Here is a 19,886-nt window from a genome sequence, read left to right as displayed (position 1 = left end):
CGTAAAATTTCGGATGAAACTGATTGATAGACCAAAGAACTCTGAATCGCTTCAAATCAAAATTAATGTTCTTCTAAAAACCTTTTCAATATATCTATGTCCTCAAATCTAAATTCAATAGTATAAATTGAGAGCAATGAATTCTTTAATTGATAGAGTAAAAATTTAGAAATGTTCTCTCAAGTTAATTTACATATTAAATTTATATTTGGGGGCATAAATACAAATGATCCGGTGGTAAGGACGGAGAACCCTCGTTGGCAGAAGGTCAACGGTACATGGAGGTCAAAGGTCAAGAGATTCAACCGTGAGACCCGACCGACCGGACGAAGCAGGCCGATCGACCGAGAATCCCCCGAGCCGAATAAAAGACAACCTGACTAGGGGTCGGGTTTCCGATGCTCAAGGTAGGTTTCAGGGCCGAGTGGGTTGTCCATTCGGCCGGGGCACAAGGCAACAAAGACAGGCAGGAGCAATCTCATCCGAGCATACGACCGAGAGTCCTCCCGGTCGGAACGATACCTACATCCGGCGGCAGAAGTGATACGCCTGCCGAGCGGCCTAACTGCTCGGCCCTGGAACAGACAGGGAACGCAAAAGGACAAAGGAGACAGGAGATAACATCATCCTTAGGACATCTGCCACCGACAAGGAGCAAGGTTGGCGGTCGAGCCGTACGTAGGATCGTACGGTGGAAGCTTCCGCCATCACATCCGGGATATACTCGGGCGATTGTGGAATGACGTCAGAGGTACTTTTCTGACATGGGCTCGTTAAGGTATGTTTGGAGAAGCGTGCCTGCGCCTCCCCAGGGTCCTATATAAGGGCCCCCAGACATCGACGAAGGTATGCGCAAATCATCACTGTAACCACAGTTACGTTGCCTCTCTCATTTCTCGTAGCCTGACTTGAGCATCGGAGGGGCCGTCGTCGGGAAACCCCTCCCGGCTCGACTTCTTTACAGGTTCGTTGGAGATCTATACCAACAGTCAGAGATAAGGGAACGTGCCACGTCCCCAGCATCCGTCGAGGATCAACAAAGATTTTGAAGAGTATATTAGATTTGATTTACAGTGATTGAGTTCATTAATTAGTTTGGCATAAAATTGATGGGGAGACCTATTAAAAAAAAAGAGAAGCGGCATTTTAGGAATATGATATATGATTTAAATATTATAAAAGTTAGATTTTGGATAATACCGAAACTTGATACATGATTTAAATATTATAAAAGTTGGATTTTGGATAATACCGAAACCTGATTAGGCTGTTTCAGTAAAATTCAGGGTTTTCAATAAATAAACTTGATAAGTTTGAATATGTAAAGAAAGAAAGTCTGAGAAGGTGTGCATAAGTGCATTTTAGAAGTTTCCAAAATTGAGGCTTTGATTTGGGAAAGGCAAAATATAGGTGTGATTTTAAAACTCTGCCGCTTGTTTATAGATTAAGCCTCAGGTTAAAACAAATGAACTTAGGAAGAACCGTCGGGAAGAGTACGTGGAGTCTTTTATTAATGTTGGCGTTGCTATTTGTGGTTTGTGGGTGGTCGTCGTGGTTGCTGTTGTCCAGTGCAGAGGAGGAGGAGTCGCCGCTGTCAATCGAAGTCTTCACCCTCTCCCTCTGTCCTTCCATCGAGCACCCACGAGTTCTCAATCTGGACGTCGCGGCGGCGGCACCCTCGGCGGGGGGTGCCTCGCCATCTTGTGGCGGCCCCGGAACCGCCGCAAGCAGCGGATTCCGCCGGAGGAGAGCGTGAAAGACCTGATCAAGACCAAGCCTCGGAGCCCCTCCGACCTCGTACGCCTGACGCGGGAGCTCCTGAGATACATCGACCGCGACGGAGACTTGCGGGATGCCAAACGGGAGGAGAAGGTGGGATTAGTCAATGCCCTCTCATTTTTTTGTGTTCATCGATCTTTGGATTCGGATCGTGTTTTTGTGTGTGTGTGTCTTTATATCTGTGCCAAGGATTGGTATTAATCGGCATTTTGCGCAACGGTGAGATCGGGTTTTGAAATCTGGCTCCATGATCGACTTCGGTTCTATGCTCTTCGTTTTGTCATTTTCCTTGTGTGTGAATTCTTTCACTATGCTGAGGCAGTGGTGAATATAATCCTCTGTTTTCCGTATCGAAGAGCAGCATACGATTACTATCAATGAGAAAGATCAAAAGTAATAATATTTTTATCGCGTTTTACATGGAGTGGCATCTTCATTGGTTGGAGAGAGCAATATATGTGCAATCAAAAATATTTTGCTTTTCAGGGGAATGAAGGCTGGCCATTGACAAATTCAGATGCGGTTGGAAGCCGAATCTTTATTTGATGTCTACTAAGCCATAAAAAAGGATCTTCTTGTCTGTATCCATTTTTTTTTTACTGAAAATGCAGTAGATTTACTTGGCCACTTCAATTTCCAAGCAAATAAGTGATACCGCTTAAGAGGATTTCAGTTTACAATTGAAAACTTTATATGAAACTACCTTCATTTTCTTTCCAGCCACAATATCTAAATCCAACTCTTATGCCAAACTGAGCATCGTCTTCTCTTGTTTAGATTTGGTTGTTGAAAAGTGTATCTTTGTTCAACTCAGATCTTCAGTATCATACAGCGAGCTAATTTTTAGATATTGATAGTCCATCAAACTATCATCTCTTCTTATGCAGATGACAGAACTATCTAGCAGCATCAGGGAGGTGAAAATTGTGCTTTATGGCAACAGGGATTCAGAGCCAACTGCTGAAGGTTGCGCACAAGTAACTCAGGAATTCTTTAGGGAGAACACCCTACGCCTGCTAATTGTTTGTCTTCCAAAGTTAAGCCTAGAAGTAAGTATCTTAATCTATGATATTTTAGTAAGATTTAAAAGTGCATGATTAATCTTGAAGAACATTTTACAATTTTTTTTCACAGATCTGTTTTATTGTTACATGCTGTGATTAAAAAGTCCTAAATATATGTATACATGCATATAACTTGGTTTTGAAGTCTGATCTTGTGTGAGTTTGCAGGCTCGCAATGATGCTACCCAAATTGTAGCTAATTTGCAAAGGCAGCAGGTCCAGTCAAGATTAATTGCATCTGACTATTTGGAAGCTAACAAAGATCTCTTGGACCTCTTAATTTCTGGGTGAGTTTCCTATTTAAAGTTTCATGTATAACTGATCTATCTCATAGATGTCAGTTATGTATTGTAGAATTATAGGAAGGTTTCTGCCATTTGTGTCTGTTTCTTCCCCTTAACCCTGTTTTTACTGTTTGGATCTGAGTTACAAGTTGTAGCGTATCTATTCCATATATATCTGTTCCTGAACTTTTCAGAATAAAAAAATATATCTGGAGTCTCTGGAATGGCAATTGGAATCTGTGTTACATTAGTTAAAGCTTATTTGTTTTTATTCATTTCTATCACAACAAGATGGACTTTACCCCGGATGAGAATGGACTAGCAATTAAATCTTGGATGGAAATTTCTTTTACCTATTTCTTTGGCGATAAATAGATACCTAGTTAAGGAAACAAAATTCTTCATAAGGTTTGTATTTAAAAAAGCTAAAGTTTCCCTAACTATTTATGGTCAACTACATTGATCTTATTTCTCCTTTAACTGCATGCAATTCTATAAAAAGATTAATATTTAAACCAACTAAATTATTTTTTATTACATCAATTAAAACTTTAATTGATCTCCCTTTACTCTAAATCTTTCGAATCAATTCATCTCTTTAAGTTAACTTATTTTGTCTTATTTTATCATAAATTGAAAATTGAAGTGACACCTAATTGCTCTTGGATATTAATATCTTTCATTTTATGAGTTTTATCCTTTCTACAATACTAAATTAATCCATAAAATATAGTGAGTCAAGCCACAGTATTGTAAAACACTTTATAGCCTAAGGAGCACATGATGATCATAAAAGACTCTTAAAATTCTGTTAATGGTATTTTGTCAACTTCAATCTCAATAAAGTTGATACTTGAATATGCCACCTTAAATATCCTCTATATGTCAAAATTTATGCAGGTAGAATGCAAAATTACCTCTATTTCAAGTTGTATCTTTGTCTTTTGTAGTAGAAGCAATATATCAAACACCTCGTGTAGTCAAGAGTTGTCTCCTCCAACACCACAAGATTGCAAACATAAACGTAAAGAATGGACAAGAACGTTTGGCATAAGTTTACCTCTCATGTAGAGCATTCAAATTTATATAATATGATCAGGAGAGCAAAGGTAAAAAAAATGGATAAGATGATGGCCACTATGTAAAAAAAGACTGCAACCCAAGTGTAACCCCACTCTCACATGAGGCACTTCCTATAAAATACATTCCTTAAGAATAATGCTGTCCTCTCTACAAACTTTTTAATCTCCATTAGTCTCTACTAACCTTGAGAAATTTGCATTGCAGGTTTCCTAAGTCGAGAATCCAAAATCATCTCTAAATTTCTTACCACTTACCTTAATGTCTTCTCATATAGTTGTCATTTTTTTTTCAACTTAGGCAGTACTCTCTCTCTTTCACAAAAAAGAGTTGGTTAAGGAGAAATAGTAGTTTCCTCTTATTTGTCATTCGTAATTAAAATTCTTATCTTTCATTTTTACTCTCTTATAAATAAAGATAATCGCCCATGTTCCCAACACATGTCTGGTCATTTCTCTATGGTGGTTCTTCAATTGTTTAAGATGAGAGAGGTACAAATAAGGACGGAGAGTAATTTAAGTATTTAGTTCTGATTTTTCAAAAAAAAAAAAGTAAATGCATTAGTTGAGTTTCTTGAGAAGTGTGAAAAGTCTAGAATGATTATTGATCCAGTCTGAGATCAAGGAATGGGATGACTTGGTCAAAGTAACCATGATCGAGTAATTTCGACCAGGATACAAATTAAGTAGAGTAGGCTATCTTCAATTCAATCTTCTATCAGGTCGGACTTTAATCAAGTCGAACTTCAATAGACTGACTGCCTTCGGGTCGGGCTTCAATAGACCGAGTAATCAGGAGATTTTTCGAGTGAGGATCTGAAAAGACTCGAGAAGAACATTAAGAGGGCAGATGACTCGGCTTGGGCACTCCGACGCTCATGAGAAAAGGTGGAGAAAAGTAAAGAAAGTAGAAAGTTATTAGATTGCTTTCCTTGATGTTGTAAGTAACTAGTTACCTTTAAATAGAAAGTGAAAGGGTGACCCTATTTCTCGAAGGGCGAACCTCTTTCTTTCGTTACTGAGAGGCGTCTCTCTATCTGACTAGTGCTTTAACGGTTGCATCCCTTGGTGATCGGCGCTTCAATAATAGGCGAGTCAGGTCCTAATTTGGGCCAACGACATTCAGATGTTACTCGGGCTTAATTGACTTGAGGTCTTCTTTTAGAGCTGATTTGGTTGAAGCTTGGTTTAATTTGATCGGGACTCAGTCTAAATGGCTCTGAGCTAGGTTTAACTCGACCTGAGCTCGATATGTCTTGATCCAAGCTAATTTGACTTGACCCAAGTTCATCTTGACTTTGACTTCCAGCTCAACTTGACCTTTGACTTGACCATGCCATGTGGTGTTGGTTGTCTTCACCATATCAATTATCTTTGTGAAAATGAGGGATATTATTCTAATATGGTATGTATATACAAGTATATGTAATCTATAACATATTTTGAATCATATGTTTCCATGTGTTGCAAAAGGTGATAACGCTCACCCCAGGCACCCCTCCATGGCCCGCCCCAAGGCTTGTGGAAGGGTAGTAAATCACAGTACCGAGCGGCCTCCTAGGTGGGAGGAACTTATTCCCTAAGGGAATGAATTACCAAACAACTTGAAACATTTAGTAATAAAATTAAATGTGCATTTGCCTCCTTTTGATTAAAAAATAATCAAAGTATTTCAGTCATCAAGTTGTTTCATCAAACAACTTGATTATTAAACTGTAGGTGAAGCAACTTAATAGAATTCATTTTAAAAAAAATCTCCTATTTAATTTAATTGGTATTCGTTTTGAAGAAAAAATAATTTAATTTTCACCAATTTCTACCCATCAACTTTTTTCTCCAAATAGCTTTTGATGGAATAATTAATTTTTCAGTTTTAAAATTAGAAAAACATGTTTACCTGTAATATTAGATGGGCATTTGCCTTTTTTTTAATATGTTTCTTTTCAATTTATTTTTCAGTCAAGCTATTTCACCAAAACTTTAAATTCTGTTTGGTGAAATAGTTGAGGGTATTTTGGCCTAGAAAAGTGGAAGGAGCTTGATTTATGCATTTGACAAAAAAAGGAGCTTGATTTTGGCATTTCCCAACATTGGGGACCCAATTTGCGTCATTATACTATAAAATAAGGAAGAAACTATGCATCTATATTCAGATGCATGAAGAAAAGTTTTATGAAATTGCAATGATTTCGTGACATTAGAGGAATTAAGACTAAATTTCATTTCGTGTTTATTATGACTTTACAACATCAAAGAAAATTAAGATAATGCACATATTTTTACAATAGTATTAAATGAAATATAAAACCTTGTTTTGATCTATGCTTATCTTCCTAACAACCCGCATGTTCGATCAGACATGTGTTCTTGATGGATTAAAGCACACCTTGATCGAAGTACAAGATCGCTGACCTCTTATGTTGGTATTCAAAATCGATACAAAGAAAACCAAACTAATTACGCAGCGGAATTAAAGAACTAGTTGTACCTTTTTTTTTGTAGCTAAAGACCTCTTGATCTTCTGCCGTATTCCTCTCCTCTTCTTGGACGTCGTGTGGGCGACGATCTACCAAGACAACACCACCCTCCTTCTCTTCTCGGTTTCCAAACCGTCCGCTACAAAAGGAGGCTCTGGGATGGGGCACCTTCTAATCTTCTTCCTCTTCTTCAAGCCGCCAGCCACCAATGGATTGCTAGGAAGGGGTGCAGGCCCTAACTAGGAGAGGAAGGGGGCGCCGACCCTAAGCAAGGAGAGGAGGGGAGGCGGCTCTTGCAAGGTGAGGAAGGGGTGGCCCTAGCAAGGTGAGGAGGGGCGCCGGCCACAAGGAGAGAAGAGGATTGTGGAGAATTAGAAAATTAGGTTTTAAGAACCACCACCTATTCCTTTTTATAGGCTTGCTGTCGGTTACAAAGAAAGAAAAATAACATAATTCTGTTTAGAAAAAATATCTCTTTCTATAACCGAATTTTGTTTAGAAAAAATCTCTCTTTCTATAACCAAGTTAAACCAAACCAAGTTAAGTTAAACCAAACTATGTTAAGTTAAATCAAACCAAGTTAAGTTAAACTGAACCAAGTTAAAGATGGGTGGATGCAAGGCTTTATATAGAGGCTACAACAAGGACCTAGAGGAGAAATTGGTTTAGGCCTCCTGATGGGCTTGGGCTTCCTGTGTTCGGCCCGAACACCCAACTCAAGTCCATCAATAATAACCAATACCACTAAAGGATTATTATTGAACTACCGCACCAATCTGATATTACAATATGGGCTCCTACTTATCATGAGTGTGTTAATCTCCCCGTGTTTAAGATATCGTATGTCCGTTAATTAATTGAGTTACTAACAACCCAATTAATTAACATCTAGTTCCAAGAGTAGTACCACTCAACTTTATTATCATGCCGGACTAAGTCCACGTGCAAGGTTTACATGATAATCCTTATGAGCTCCTCAAGGGGACATCATCAACCTAAATAATTAGGACACAGTTTCCTTCTATAATTAACAACACACCATATAAATAATACTATCTCCCAACTCATCGGGCCTATTGATTTAACGAATAAATCACACCCATTGATAAGTTAAAGAAATAAATATTAAGTATACATGCTTGTTATTATATAGGGATTAAGAGGACGCACATCCATAATAACAGAGGTTCTGTTCTTTTATGTAGTCAGTATAAATCGAACAACCTCAAACAATCCTGCTAAATACACACATAGTGTACTAGTGCAATTTTATAGTCAAGACAGACTACTATCAAATTACACTACAACCGTTCCAATGGTTTGCCCCAATCCATCTTGGTTGTGAGCTATTATTTATAATTTATAAGGAACCAATAACATGATCTTCTGTGTGGCACAACAAACCATGTTATCTATAATATAAATTAAATGGACAACTGCATTAATATATATATATATATATAAATATAAAATGCAAACATTTGACCAAAGTGATTCTCATTTCAAAACAGATGTTCATACAAAAGCTAGGCTTATAGTATACATCCCAACATAGCTTTCAACCTTCCTATTTATTTTGTTGTGATGCCTATCCATTTCAGATTTAGGATTTGTCTCCTTGTTCTACTAATTTAAAAATACATCTATATGTACTCAAACTAAGATCTATGTTATGATTTTTTTTAATATATCTCTCATATTGTGTATAAAGGTATGAAGACATAAATATGGCTTTACATTATGGACTAATGCTCAGAGAATGTATTCGGCACCAGAGTATAACAAGGTAATGTATAGTCTTTGTTTTTCTTTTAGCACTCAAAATATTTTAATCTGAATTGTTGTTCCCTAGAGTGTTGGCTATGAATGAAAATGTAATGCATTTTCAGACGGTGTCAATCTAAGATAGAAAAGCAAATGACGACTTGAATGATCCTCATTTACATAGAAAGTATTTTTTAGTGATAGGTGGTTATGTTGTGTTATCAGTATCTCTCTTTTTCTGAAATTCTATTTATTATTTTATGCTACCAGTATAGGTTAACATGGTCACAATGCAGCATACTGATCATCACTTGATACCTAGGTAAATGTTATTGTGACGCCTATGCTTTCGGGGTTTCTATAGTGCCAATCAAGTCATAGTTTATCTAGACTAATAGAGTCTGCAATTAACTTAAGAAGGTATCCTTCAATTCTTTTCACCAGTCATGGGAGGAAATAAATACTAAAAGAAGAGGGAATGCCAAGAGAAGCAACACGAATAAAGAATATCTACCAAGACGAAAAATCATTTTCCATCACTCATCTTTCAATTTTGTCATTTGTTAATCACGAAGAGAAGATGAAACACTAAAAAGAGAAGGGAGGGATAGAGGAGATGCACCAAATATTGAAAGAAAAAGTTACTAAAAGTATCTATATCTTGTACTTATAATTGCAGCATTTCAATGGTGCTAGATCAAATGTAAAAACCTAACTTAAATCACATTGTCAAACCATCAAAATAGTGTGGTTAGCTCTAACCACAATGGCGGAACTAATGTCCCGACAATTACAATTCCCTTATGATGGCATGTTTTCTATCCATATGAATTTGCAGTTACTAGTATATTTCTGTGAATTTTTGCATGAATTATGTGTTACATTGACTGGTAGTAGCCCTTTGGCAAAAAAAATCTCTGATGTTTTTTTTTTCTTTCACTTTTTTGCTTTTAGAAATACTTGTATTCATTGACTAGTTTTATCCTCAAATCAATCCTGCATTCTTTAAATTTGTGGTGTCGACTTCACTGTCCCAAAAGTAAATAGACACTGTTCAATTAAAATTCTTCCACTTCAAACATAAACCAGTAATATTTAAGTTTGAACAGTCTTGACTCCTGGCTGGTAGAATTTTTAAATGTTGTTGCTTTTGTGCTAAAACTCTATACCAACTAGTATTCCAGAGTAAATACAGTTAAGCACATAATCATGAAAATTGATATAAGTGATGAGGAGGAATGTATAAATAACTTCATATAAGCCAATAGATTCAATTTGTGGAGAGTTTAAGATGAACAGAACTTTTGATGGACTATGTATTGTCTTTACATCACACTTTGTTGGATAAGTGTTGTTTCTTGCTTTTAAGATTTTGGTTTCCATTTTATATGATATTAAATATGCTTGTCACTTGGAACCATTTGTTTGCCAATTGCACTTGTCCTTGATTTGCTTTTGCAGGTACGTTCTAGAGTTCGATAAAATGAAGAAGTTCTTTGATTATATTGAGATTCCAAATTTTGACATATCATCAGATGCCTACTTAACTTTTAAGGTCAAGCAACTGTTACAATCTGTTTATTTTTATCAATTTTGGTTAGTTATTACCCTTAAACGGTTAAGAGCATATATTTGTTTTATTTCCAGCTAGGATTTAAATTTTCAAACCACAGAGCTTTTATGGTCTAAGTTTGTTGGTTGACCAAGAGACAGGTAGGGACCACAAAACTTTAGAATGGATTAAGCAGATTTGTATGAACTGGTATAGAATTACTTTTCCCTAATGATTATTTGATGAGGATAATATAAACATATGTTTGGATTTAAGTTGGTTTAAGATCCCTTTTTAACTTTATAAATAATAGGAAATTTACAATGGAAAATAGTAGATATGAAGAATATAAAACTATTATTATTTTTAAAATATTTGGAATTATATAAGAGTTGAGAATTAGTAATTAGTGCAGAACAATCAGAAAACAAAGAAATTAGTTTCCAACTTCTACTTGGGAGTATTGGAATCTGAGTCTGCTAAAGCTATTCTGAGTTCCCACTCTTTCTCTAGAAGGCAAGAAAAAAAACTGACCACTAAAGATATTATTATACAGGAGCTCATGACAAGGCACAAATCAACTGTTGCAGAATATCTCTCGAAAAATTTTGAATGGGTAAGGATATTTCTCTCAAGAGTTCTTTTGTGTAGGTAAATTTTAGGATAATCAGTTGCATTGGACCAAGTTGTTCAGAGCTGATTGGGGATTTTATTCAGATGGTTATGTTCTCTTCTTTATTATTGTTATGGTCAAACTCATGTACCATACTTTGCATACATTTTATTTATTCTCACTTTTTCTGTTTTACTTTGGGATTAGTACTTCTTTCATTTTGGTATAGTTAGGACCAGCTGACAATTTAAATTTTTTTGCATACATTTAATTTAGTGTTGGTTTTGGAAGACATTTATTTGCCAAAAAACACCTGGCTGTGCCAATTGTAGAACTTAATCATTTTAGATATAAATTGTAGGTCTCAATTCTATTTTGATATTATTTCTTAGTATTCACATTCACATTGCTGTGATACACCTATGTGAGTTATTGTGATACCTGTGGAACAAAATATCACTATGACACCACCTGTTTGATCTTTCCCATGAAGATGGGATGCATCTAATTTCCTAGTATTTGAAACTGAACCAATCAGAACACTGCATAACATAATTTTCCATCAACAAGGCGAAGAAACCAAAAATTTTATGTGCAATTGAAATCAATCTCAACAACATAAGTGACAAACACCAAACACACAAGCTAGGAGAGCCATAAACTTGATTCGGTTTTCACTTGAAACTAACATGTATTTTATTTGTTGATCCAAGATGAAGCTGGAAAATTTTTGCACAATAGCTTCTATATAGTGTCACAATCATTGTATATTCTAGATAAAAATTAGATGGAAAAGGTGAAAAATAAACAGAGAAAAGCAGTGCCTACACCCGAATCCTAGAGGCTGATGCCCCTCTATACTTACAAACGGGATGAGATATATAAGCAAAGATCTTACTTTTACTTCCTAGAAACAGCACTATTAAGAGAAGTAAAAACACTTTTTCTGTATTTGTTGCCTTCAATAATTGTATACATGTGATCCGGTAATAAGGATGAGGGACCCTTGGTAGCGGGGGTCAACGACACGTGGAGGTCAAGGGTCAAGAGGGTCAACACCAAGGTCATGCCGCGCGAACTGGCGGACCATCCCTGGACATCCGGTTGACCGGGCACCCGGCCCGGGTCTCCCAGACGGCCGAACGAGAGACAACCCGACCATGGGGCGGGTTTCCGATGCTCAAGGTAAAAGAGTCTTTAAGCCGAGCTGCAGGACAGTAATCCGCAATCCCAGTTGAGCACGTGCCGGTCGGACAGGCGGCCGCTCGGCCGAGCTGCAGGACAGTAATCCGCAATCCCAGCCGAGCACGTGAATAGGGCTTCCTGGAGGACATGAGCGCCGAGCGGCTGTTCCGCTCGGCCCGGGAACAGATAAGAGCGCTAGGAGACAAAAAGGACAGCTGGTAGCTTCGTAATCGAGACACCTACCGCCGACAAACAGCATGGTCAGCGGCCGGAACGGACAGAATATCGTACGGTAGAAGCTTCCACCGTCACATCCGGGATATACTCGGACGATTGCGGAATGGCGTCAGGCGTACTTTTCTTACACAACCCTACTGAGGTATGTTTGGGGAAGCGTGCACGCATAGAAAAGCATGCACGCATAGAAAAGCGTGCCCGCGCCTCCCCGGGGTCCTATATAAGGACCCCCAGACTTCGACGGAGGTATGCAATCTTGACCACTGTAACCACATTAACGTTACTCTGTTTCTTCGTTGCCTGACTTGAGCGTCGGAGGGTCGTCGCCGGGAAACCCCTCCCGGCTCGGCTTCTTTGCAGGTTCGCCGGAGGTCCACCTCGACACCAAAGGACAGCGGAGAGCGCCACATCCCCAGCGTCCGTCGACTCAGAGCTCGGACAGGATCATCATGCATTCATTTGGTCAAGGTCTGGTTTAGTTGAATTATGCTGGACCCCTTGAGGGTGTTCGACCATAAATGTAGCTACTATGGCTAGTGCTGGAAGAGCCAACCATATAAACCTCCACCTCAGCAAGCTTTAGTTCAACAACTCAATCAACTCCAAACTAATATGAAATGATTTAACCTAAATGAGAAAATTGTCCTATCAATTTGGGTAAGTATGAACTACTGATCCAAAATTCTTGAACCCAAATTAGTGATGGTGAACTCATCTAGGCCTTATAATCCTTTGTTAATGCAAAACCTCCCTTTGGCTTAAGCTTCGATGTAAAATCTCTAACCGAAGGGTGGCGACATGGTTAAATCTCAAGGTTTTTAACTGAAGGCATCTTAGACCCAGTTGTACACGCAACATTACAGGTAGCCCTTTCCTTTTGGGCCACCTCATCAAGATTTGGACTATCTATTTTGATTTTATCTGTAAAGACCTTAGGCTTGAATCACTAGCCTAAAATGGTTAATATAGTCTTAGTACTACAATGCTTATCAAAAAACTTATAGACGTCCTTCATCAGGACACAACTAAGATGCCCAAATTAGGGGAAAAAAAAACTTTTGCTGATGAGTCAGACACATCATTATTCTCAATTCTCCTTCATGGTAAAGGATACAAGATCCTGAGAGGACAAAGCTGATATTTGGTCTGTTTTATCATCTACGGTGTAAATAAAGGAATTATTCTGAGAAGGTGCCTTAGAGAGCACCTAAAACTGTGGCATCACTTTAATGCCTTTAATTTTAAGGGCGATCCTAATCAAGCAGCACCATGGCTGATGTGAAGCTTAACAAGTGTAACTACCTAGTTGCTAGGCATTCACTTCTTTTGAAAATAAATGTAAAATATTGCAGGGAGTGGAACTTTATTTCATTTTTGTTTTTTATTTTTTATTTTTAAAAAAAGAGCTGAAACGTGAACAACAGGCTTATGAATACCTAACTTTGCTAATATAACAACCACTTTGCCATTGAGTTAGGACTAACTAATTACGGAATAACTTAAATAACTGATTCCTTTTAAAGGTTTGAATATTAACTAAGTTATTTGGTTTCGGATTATTAGTTTTAATATGAGTGGTCTTAAATTTCAGTCAGCAGAAGTTTGCATTTTCTTTGTAGTCACCCTAAGGCCATAGGCATTCAATTAATGTGTGTTTGCTTCTTTTGTTTTAAAGTGTTCTCTTACAGTTTTTTGCAGAATACAACACAAGGCTCTTATCATCCTCCAATTACATCATAAGAAGACAATCTGTCAAGGTATATTCCAAATTATGCTCTAGATGCATTTTTCAGTTTGGTGTTTGGAATTTAATGAAGTTATATATCTTATATACAGTTTTGAGTAGTTACTTCAAGAACCTTATTTTTACTCTCTTTTAACTCAGCTTCTAGGTGATATGTTACTCGATCAATCAAACACTGCAATTATGGTGCGTTATGTTAGTTCAAAGGATAATCTTATGATCCTAATGAATCTCCTAAGGGTACGTTTACTCAAATCTTTCCTAATCAGGATTCATAAGCATTCTATGCTTACTTTGTTACAAAGGCTAAATTTTATATGGTTTGAAAATCACCAGTAAGTGCTAGTGTAAATTAAGTTAAATGTATCAAATATACGTAAAAAGATGTTTGCCAAATGGCATATCTTTGTTTATCCGTATTCATATAGCTTAATGATTTACTATTATAGTTAAGTTGACAATTCCTTTTTTTCTATTGATAAATAACAATGATTTGTTGTGATTACTTTGCAACTAGAAGCAATGGTATTATTTCATTGCTATTGTTATATATGATAAACTTATTTTATATTTACCTAGACTATTATCAGAAATCATTTTTCAATCATCTCTGCTGATAGGAATCAAGTCAGAATATTCAAATAGAAGCATTCCGTGTATTTAAGGTATACCTTGCATCCTTATTTTTTTTTCTTTTAGAAACTTTTTTTTTAATAACCTATTCTTAGTTATGAGTTAATTTTTCTTTGAAATTTTTTTAGCTTTTTGTCGTCAATCAAAAGAAGCCTCCTGAAATAAGAACTATACTGATCACAAATCAGAACAAGCTTCTTCGTTTGCTCCAACAAATCAAGTTAGATAAAGGTATGCCAGAGCTCCAATTTATTTACTAAATAAAAGCACTTTCTTTTCATTTCCAACTTTTGTTTGACATCAAATCGATAAAGATAACTAAGAAGCAAATACTTAAGTGGACAAACTCATTTACTCAACTTTACTGCCAAGCAGTAAGGATCGGATCAGGATTAGTTGATCAAGATTTGGCTATTGTTTGTTGCTGTCATTTTCCCAACTTTTTCTGCAGAAGATGAGCAATTTGAAGGAGACAAAGCCCAGGCTACGAGAGAGATAGAAGCCCTCAAGTGAGAGAACACATAATTGGGAACATTATATGCTATATCATTTTGCCTTCTCAAGTTTTTATAGAATGTTGGAAGAGTTAGTCCTGCAATATTAACCGGCTTAGTCAGCAAGAACTTTGAAAGTTGGGCCAAAACTCTTAGGTTCCCCTTTATAATAAAATATATCTATAGTTTATCACTGGTTCTAATCTCCAGCTTCACAAGAAAAATATAACAGTCCCAAGGCATCTTGTATATTGTATTGTCTCTCTAAAAAGTACAAACCAAAGGAATATGTTCCTAGATTTTCAGAAGTGTTAGCTTGCTTTTGACTATTAATTTGTTTCCTGGGGTTAGATTTCATTAACTTAGTCAAATTAGTCTATTAATGTCATGCTTGAGTGAATGGTTGATGACATTTACAAGTATTTTTAAGAACTGTCACTTAAGTTGGAATTGTATCCTCTTTTTACTACTCTTGGTCAACGTCTACGTAAACAATCTCTTCTCTCTCTTGTTTTTTGGGTGATAAAATTAATTTCTTAGTTGAATAAAAAAATAATGTCGAAAATAATTAATTAAGCGGATTTGCAATTAAATTCGAACGCAAAACAACGGGTCTGCAGCGACTACCTGGAAGTTTATACTGTGGGGCCTGACTCCTGATTTACATAGATAGGTGTGGGTCCGCCGTACTCTTCCTTCCGCAGCGTGATTTGTAGTGTTCCCCTCCACCTCGCTCATGGGCTCCTGTCTCCTTCTTCTGTTCTTCAGCCAGCCTTCCAATCCCCCTTCTTTGCCCAGCGCCCTCCATCGGTTGATCATTCTAGAAGTTACGCCCTTTTGAGATGGTCTCCCTCGCCGACTCCCAGTGCGACAGGGTTCAGCGCTACCAGCAGGGCCGATCCATGCGCACCGTCCGGTCCCACCTCCCATCAACACCGCCCGTCCTCCCATCCTCCGCCGCTGTCTCCGAAAACCTAACCGACTCACTCGTCGATTTCAAGCTACGGGAGCTTGCCTCCGTCGGAGCAGGACCTTCTCGCTCTGCCAATTCCAGCGCCGAGCACGAGGAGCTTCTCGAAATCTCCAGGGGCTTCTCTGACTGCTCCAGCTTTGGCTCCGACATCTCCGGCGAGCTCCAGAGGCTGGCCTCCTTTTCCATATCTGAGGTGCCGCGGAGCGTTGTGGCATCCAACGTCGAAGGTTTCGACGAATCCGGGCTCAGCACGTCGTCGGAGAGCCTAGAGTACGCGTCGGTGGAGGGCGTCGAGCCGGTGGTGCGCGCTTGCGTGGAGCGTCTGAGGTCGGTGTCGGTGGAGGCGAAGCGGGAGGCTGCGGCGAGGATCCGGCTCCTGGCGAAGCACCGGTCGGATTTCCGGTCGCTGATCGGGGCGTCGGGGGCGATCTCGGCCCTCGTCCCGCTGCTGCGCAGCACGGATCCGGCTGCGCAAGAGAATGCGGCGACGGCGCTGCTTAACCTTTCGCTGGAGGAGGCCAACAAGAGGCGCATAGCGGCGGCGGGCGCGATCAAGCCGCTGGTGTACGCCCTGCGGACAGGGACAGCCTCTGCGAAGCAGAACGCTGCGTGCGCGTTGCTGAACATTTCGATGATCGAGGAGAACCGGGCAACGATAGGAGCATGTGGAGCGATCCCACCGTTGGTGGCGCTACTCGTGGGTGAATCGAGCCGGGGGAAGAAGGACGCCCTCACCACGCTCTATAAGCTGTGTTCCACGCTTCGGAACAAGGAGCGGGCGGTGAGCGCGGGCGCGGCAGTGCCTCTGGTGGGCATGATCGCAGAACCCGATGGCGGCACAGCGGAGAAGGCAATGGTGGTGCTGGGTAGCCTGGCTGCGATCCCGGAGGGACGAGAGGCGATAGTAGAGGCCGGCGGCATCCCAGCGCTGGTAGAGGCGATCGAGGCCGGGCCAGCAAGGGGGAGAGAATTCGCTGTGCATGCCCTTGTACTGCTCTGCGCCGACAGCACCCAGAACCGCGGTCTCCTGGTCAGGGAAGGTGCTATTCCGCCGCTGGTAGCCCTTTCGCAGTGCGGTTCCGCCCGGGCCAAGCTCAAGGTACGCATTCGCCACCGCAACCTTCCTCTGCTTCCAACTCCTCCAAAGCTAAAACATGTTTGATGCTTTATCTCGCAGGCAGAGACGCTTCTCCGATACTTGCGCGAGCAGCGGCAGGACATGGCGAGGTAATTTGGTAAGGTACATTGTTCTACACTGTTTTGGTGTATATCATGTATGGCAATACTTCCTGTTCAATCAATGACTTTAAGTTTCTTAGTGCAATATTGATGTGTACAAAACTTGTCTGATGTTCTCGAAATACATTTGGATTGTAATATTGTTGTTTTGTTGGTGTTACCATCCAGATGCTGCTGCTTGTTTGTTGATTGCATTGACATCGAATTGATGACTTGCTCCTAGTCCTTTATGTTTCTCACTTATTGATGCTTGCAAATATCTGTCACTCTATACCTAGCTTCTTCTTAGCATCTTCATAGTTCAGCAACTTAGAAACATCAGTAGTGACAATAACAACAGAGAGCAAGTCAACCTTTGATTCAATCACATAATATCATTGTTTTATGGTTAAAAAAATGCTTCAAACTTTGAAAATGATTAGAGTGATTAAAAATTTTGGTTGTTACACGACTTTTTTTTTGTGCTTTCTATATATCTTTGCACGTGTAACATGGATCTTGTTCGTTGATTTTTAGATATTTTAATAGGGAAACAAATCAACAAATTATTAAAGGCACGCTTTTCATCTAGAGATGAACCTGTCTCTTTTTTCACTGTCAGATCATATTCTTGAAAACTAATAGATATGGCTACAAAATTTGCATCCGTTAATTTGTGTCGGAATGTAAAACTTTCCCATCAATGCTCTTGTAAGTATCTCTCTGTTTTCCAGCCTCGTGCGAGGTAACGCTTGTATCATGGTTCTCATATCTATGCCTTTCAAATAGAATAGTCAAATTTATTCAGGATGGGAAGAGCCTGTCCTGAAGCAAAACCTGTACTAGTCATGTGCAAGCCAAAGTTTGGGAAGAAATATAATGTTTATTTAATTATTATGGCATTGCCTTAAGTGCATTTTTATGTAGCTTCTATTATGGCTGTCTTCTCTGGTGTCTCGACTGAGTATATTTAATTAGAATTTTCAATAGATAAAATACCAAATGAAACCCAACCATCTCAACATTATCAATCAAAATTCAAAAGTGGGAGACATCGTCTGTCCCTCGTGCCGACCAGCATTAATTTGTAGGTGAACCGTCCGAACTACCACATGCCTTCACAGTTCCTCTCCATATGGAGGTTGGAGAAAATTTGTGAGCTAGAAGACAAAAACATCTTGTTTCTATATATTCGAAGGACTATATATCTATAATCTATCTAGAAATTATATGGAAAATAAAAATGCATATATATAATTCTAGGTTATTAGTTATGGTTAGAAGTTTTATAACTCATTCTATCTATATGGATAAATATAGTTAGTTATATAATATTTATTAAAGTAATTAATACAGAACTAAAATAGATAGCTAACTAAGATTAAGTAATAGGTAAAATTTGGTAGTTTTCCAGATTTCTATATATTAATTTTTTCTTACATTATGTGTTACGTGGGCTTGCTTAGCTTAGAGCTTAGAGCTTAGAGCTTAGAGCATTGTATTTGTAATGTAATGGCCATCAGTTTGACTCCGAGCATTATTATTAAAACGTTTATTAATTCCTATGTTGTAGTCACTCGGATTATGACTAGGCATGGATGACAAATAATCGAGTCTACTTAGCCCAAGTCCAAACTTGAATCATGCCAATTTATACAGACCCAAAAGTGAAGTGTGCCTGATCAAAAGAAAACATAATTTCTTTATCTGGTAAATGGTTTAGTGCATTACTCTTTGCAACTGAAGCAGATTCTTTGTGTTTCCAGTGCCTTAAGGCTGGTTGTTACATCATTCAATAAATCTCCTCCTTTAGCATTTCATTGTGCAGCACCAGCAGCTTCATAGTTAAACTTTTAAAATGCATTACAGTGTTGCAATGCTCTGAAGAATATTAATGTCCAAACCAGAACATTAGCAATCGGGTAAGCACTTGATTGTTCATTTTATGATACTTTTATCTTCAAGTGGGTCATGATTCACTTTACAACTTCTATCTTTGAGGAATATGTACAGTTTGAGCTGCAAAGCGTGAACGCACCACAACTTCTATCTTTGAGGAATATGTACAGTTTGAGCTGCAAAGCGTGAACGCACCACCAGACCACAAGGCCCCACTGTCTGCCAGATTTGGCTCAGCTTTAAGCTTCGGCACGCGTTTGATTCTACCTTTTCTCCTTCACGCTTGTTCTGCTTTGGTGCAGTGGAGTTGGTGTGCCACACTGATATATTCTATTCTATGGTTGTGAATGATGAGTGATGAATATCAAATATGTGCAACTCTGTACGTCCAAAGCTATTTAATTCAAGCTGATTTCAAACTCAAACTAGCTAAAAGCTATTGTTTAGTTCATCTGTCCTTGATTGATGTTTGTGTGAGAGGATGAATGCATTGAATATTTCAGCTGTCCTTCACTAACGTCTGTGTAAAGTCAAAGAGTAGAGTGAAAACCTGTGCTAATGGTTGATCCTTGTCTCAAAATATGTTCTTTCGTAATTGAGAAAAATGGCTCCATAAGTAGTTCTCTATAGTTAAGAATTAGAAAAAATGATTCTATATTTAATGTTTTCCTAAAAAAAACACTCTGGCCTTTCATTGTTTTACAAAACATGCTCAGATCTTTAATTAAAACAAATTCTTTTAAATATAAAAATATTAATATTGTATTAGAGTATTTAAAATCTCATAATGAATTTATGATCAAGTGTTCATTTTTCTCATCCTTTTCATTCTTTTGTTTTACTTTTGACTAGTATGAGTTCATGATTGTCAATACAAAGAAAAATCTAATT

General features: G+C 38.4%; 2 protein-coding genes across 11 annotated transcripts; both read left to right on the top strand.

The window, feature by feature from the left end:
* Nucleotides 1-1,473: 1,473 nt before the first annotated feature.
* On the top strand, nucleotides 1,474-15,270 carry LOC122031062 (putative MO25-like protein At5g47540). 5 transcript variants are annotated; one of them, XM_042590118.1, is made up of 12 exons: nucleotides 1,474-1,872; nucleotides 2,266-2,301; nucleotides 2,667-2,828; nucleotides 3,012-3,130; nucleotides 8,395-8,469; nucleotides 9,909-10,002; nucleotides 10,556-10,615; nucleotides 13,723-13,791; nucleotides 13,920-14,018; nucleotides 14,399-14,443; nucleotides 14,540-14,642; nucleotides 14,787-15,270. In XM_042590118.1, exons 3-12 carry the CDS (start codon nucleotides 2,667-2,669, stop codon nucleotides 14,867-14,869), a joined length of 909 nt encoding a protein of 302 aa, XP_042446052.1. In that variant the 5' UTR covers nucleotides 1,474-1,872; nucleotides 2,266-2,301; the 3' UTR covers nucleotides 14,870-15,270. The 5 variants fall into 5 exon arrangements, 4 of the variants coding, with proteins under 4 accessions (XP_042446052.1, XP_042446055.1, XP_042446054.1 ...); XR_006125721.1 differs by having other exon boundaries at nucleotides 1,741-1,872; nucleotides 14,358-14,443; nucleotides 14,863-14,901; XM_042590117.1 differs by having other exon boundaries at nucleotides 1,741-1,872; nucleotides 14,863-15,270.
* Nucleotides 15,271-15,418: 148 nt separating this feature from the next.
* Nucleotides 15,419-19,420, top strand: LOC122031060 (U-box domain-containing protein 4-like). 6 transcript variants are annotated; one of them, XR_006125720.1, is made up of 4 exons: nucleotides 15,419-16,977; nucleotides 17,056-17,113; nucleotides 18,966-19,018; nucleotides 19,110-19,420. XR_006125720.1 is itself a non-coding variant. In XM_042590116.1 (3 exons), the coding sequence occupies exons 1-2, from the start codon at nucleotides 15,748-15,750 to the stop codon at nucleotides 17,107-17,109; spliced, it is 1,284 nt and encodes a 427-aa protein (XP_042446050.1). In that variant the 5' UTR covers nucleotides 15,419-15,747; the 3' UTR covers nucleotides 17,110-17,113; nucleotides 18,966-19,420. The 6 variants fall into 6 exon arrangements, 2 of the variants coding, with proteins under 2 accessions (XP_042446050.1, XP_042446049.1); XR_006125718.1 differs by having other exon boundaries at nucleotides 17,056-17,118; XR_006125719.1 differs by having other exon boundaries at nucleotides 17,056-18,806; nucleotides 19,166-19,420.
* The last annotated feature ends 466 nt before the right edge of the window (nucleotides 19,421-19,886 follow it).

Source organism: Zingiber officinale, chromosome 11A (genome assembly GCF_018446385.1).
Source record: "Zingiber officinale cultivar Zhangliang chromosome 11A, Zo_v1.1, whole genome shotgun sequence".
Classification (NCBI taxonomy): domain Eukaryota; kingdom Viridiplantae; phylum Streptophyta; class Magnoliopsida; order Zingiberales; family Zingiberaceae; genus Zingiber; species Zingiber officinale.
The sequence above is the reverse complement of the archived record's forward strand: the minus strand, read 5'-3'. Positions and strand labels throughout refer to the sequence as shown.

Bases quoted from the DNA above. Each gene is read 5' to 3' on its own strand.
- LOC122031062 (XM_042590120.1), top strand. From the start codon at position 2,667: ATGACAGAACTATCTAGCAGCATCAGGGAGGTGAAAATTGTGCTTTAT. The intron at 3,131-8,394 runs GTGAGTTTCCTA...TTGTGTATAAAG, and splicing joins TTGGACCTCTTAATTTCTGG to GTATGAAGACATAAATATGG. The intron at 8,470-9,908 runs GTAATGTATAGT...TTGCTTTTGCAG, and splicing joins CGGCACCAGAGTATAACAAG to GTACGTTCTAGAGTTCGATA.
- LOC122031060 (XM_042590116.1), top strand. From the start codon at position 15,748: ATGGTCTCCCTCGCCGACTCCCAGTGCGACAGGGTTCAGCGCTACCAG. The intron at 16,978-17,055 runs GTACGCATTCGC...TTTATCTCGCAG, and splicing joins CCGCCCGGGCCAAGCTCAAG to GCAGAGACGCTTCTCCGATA.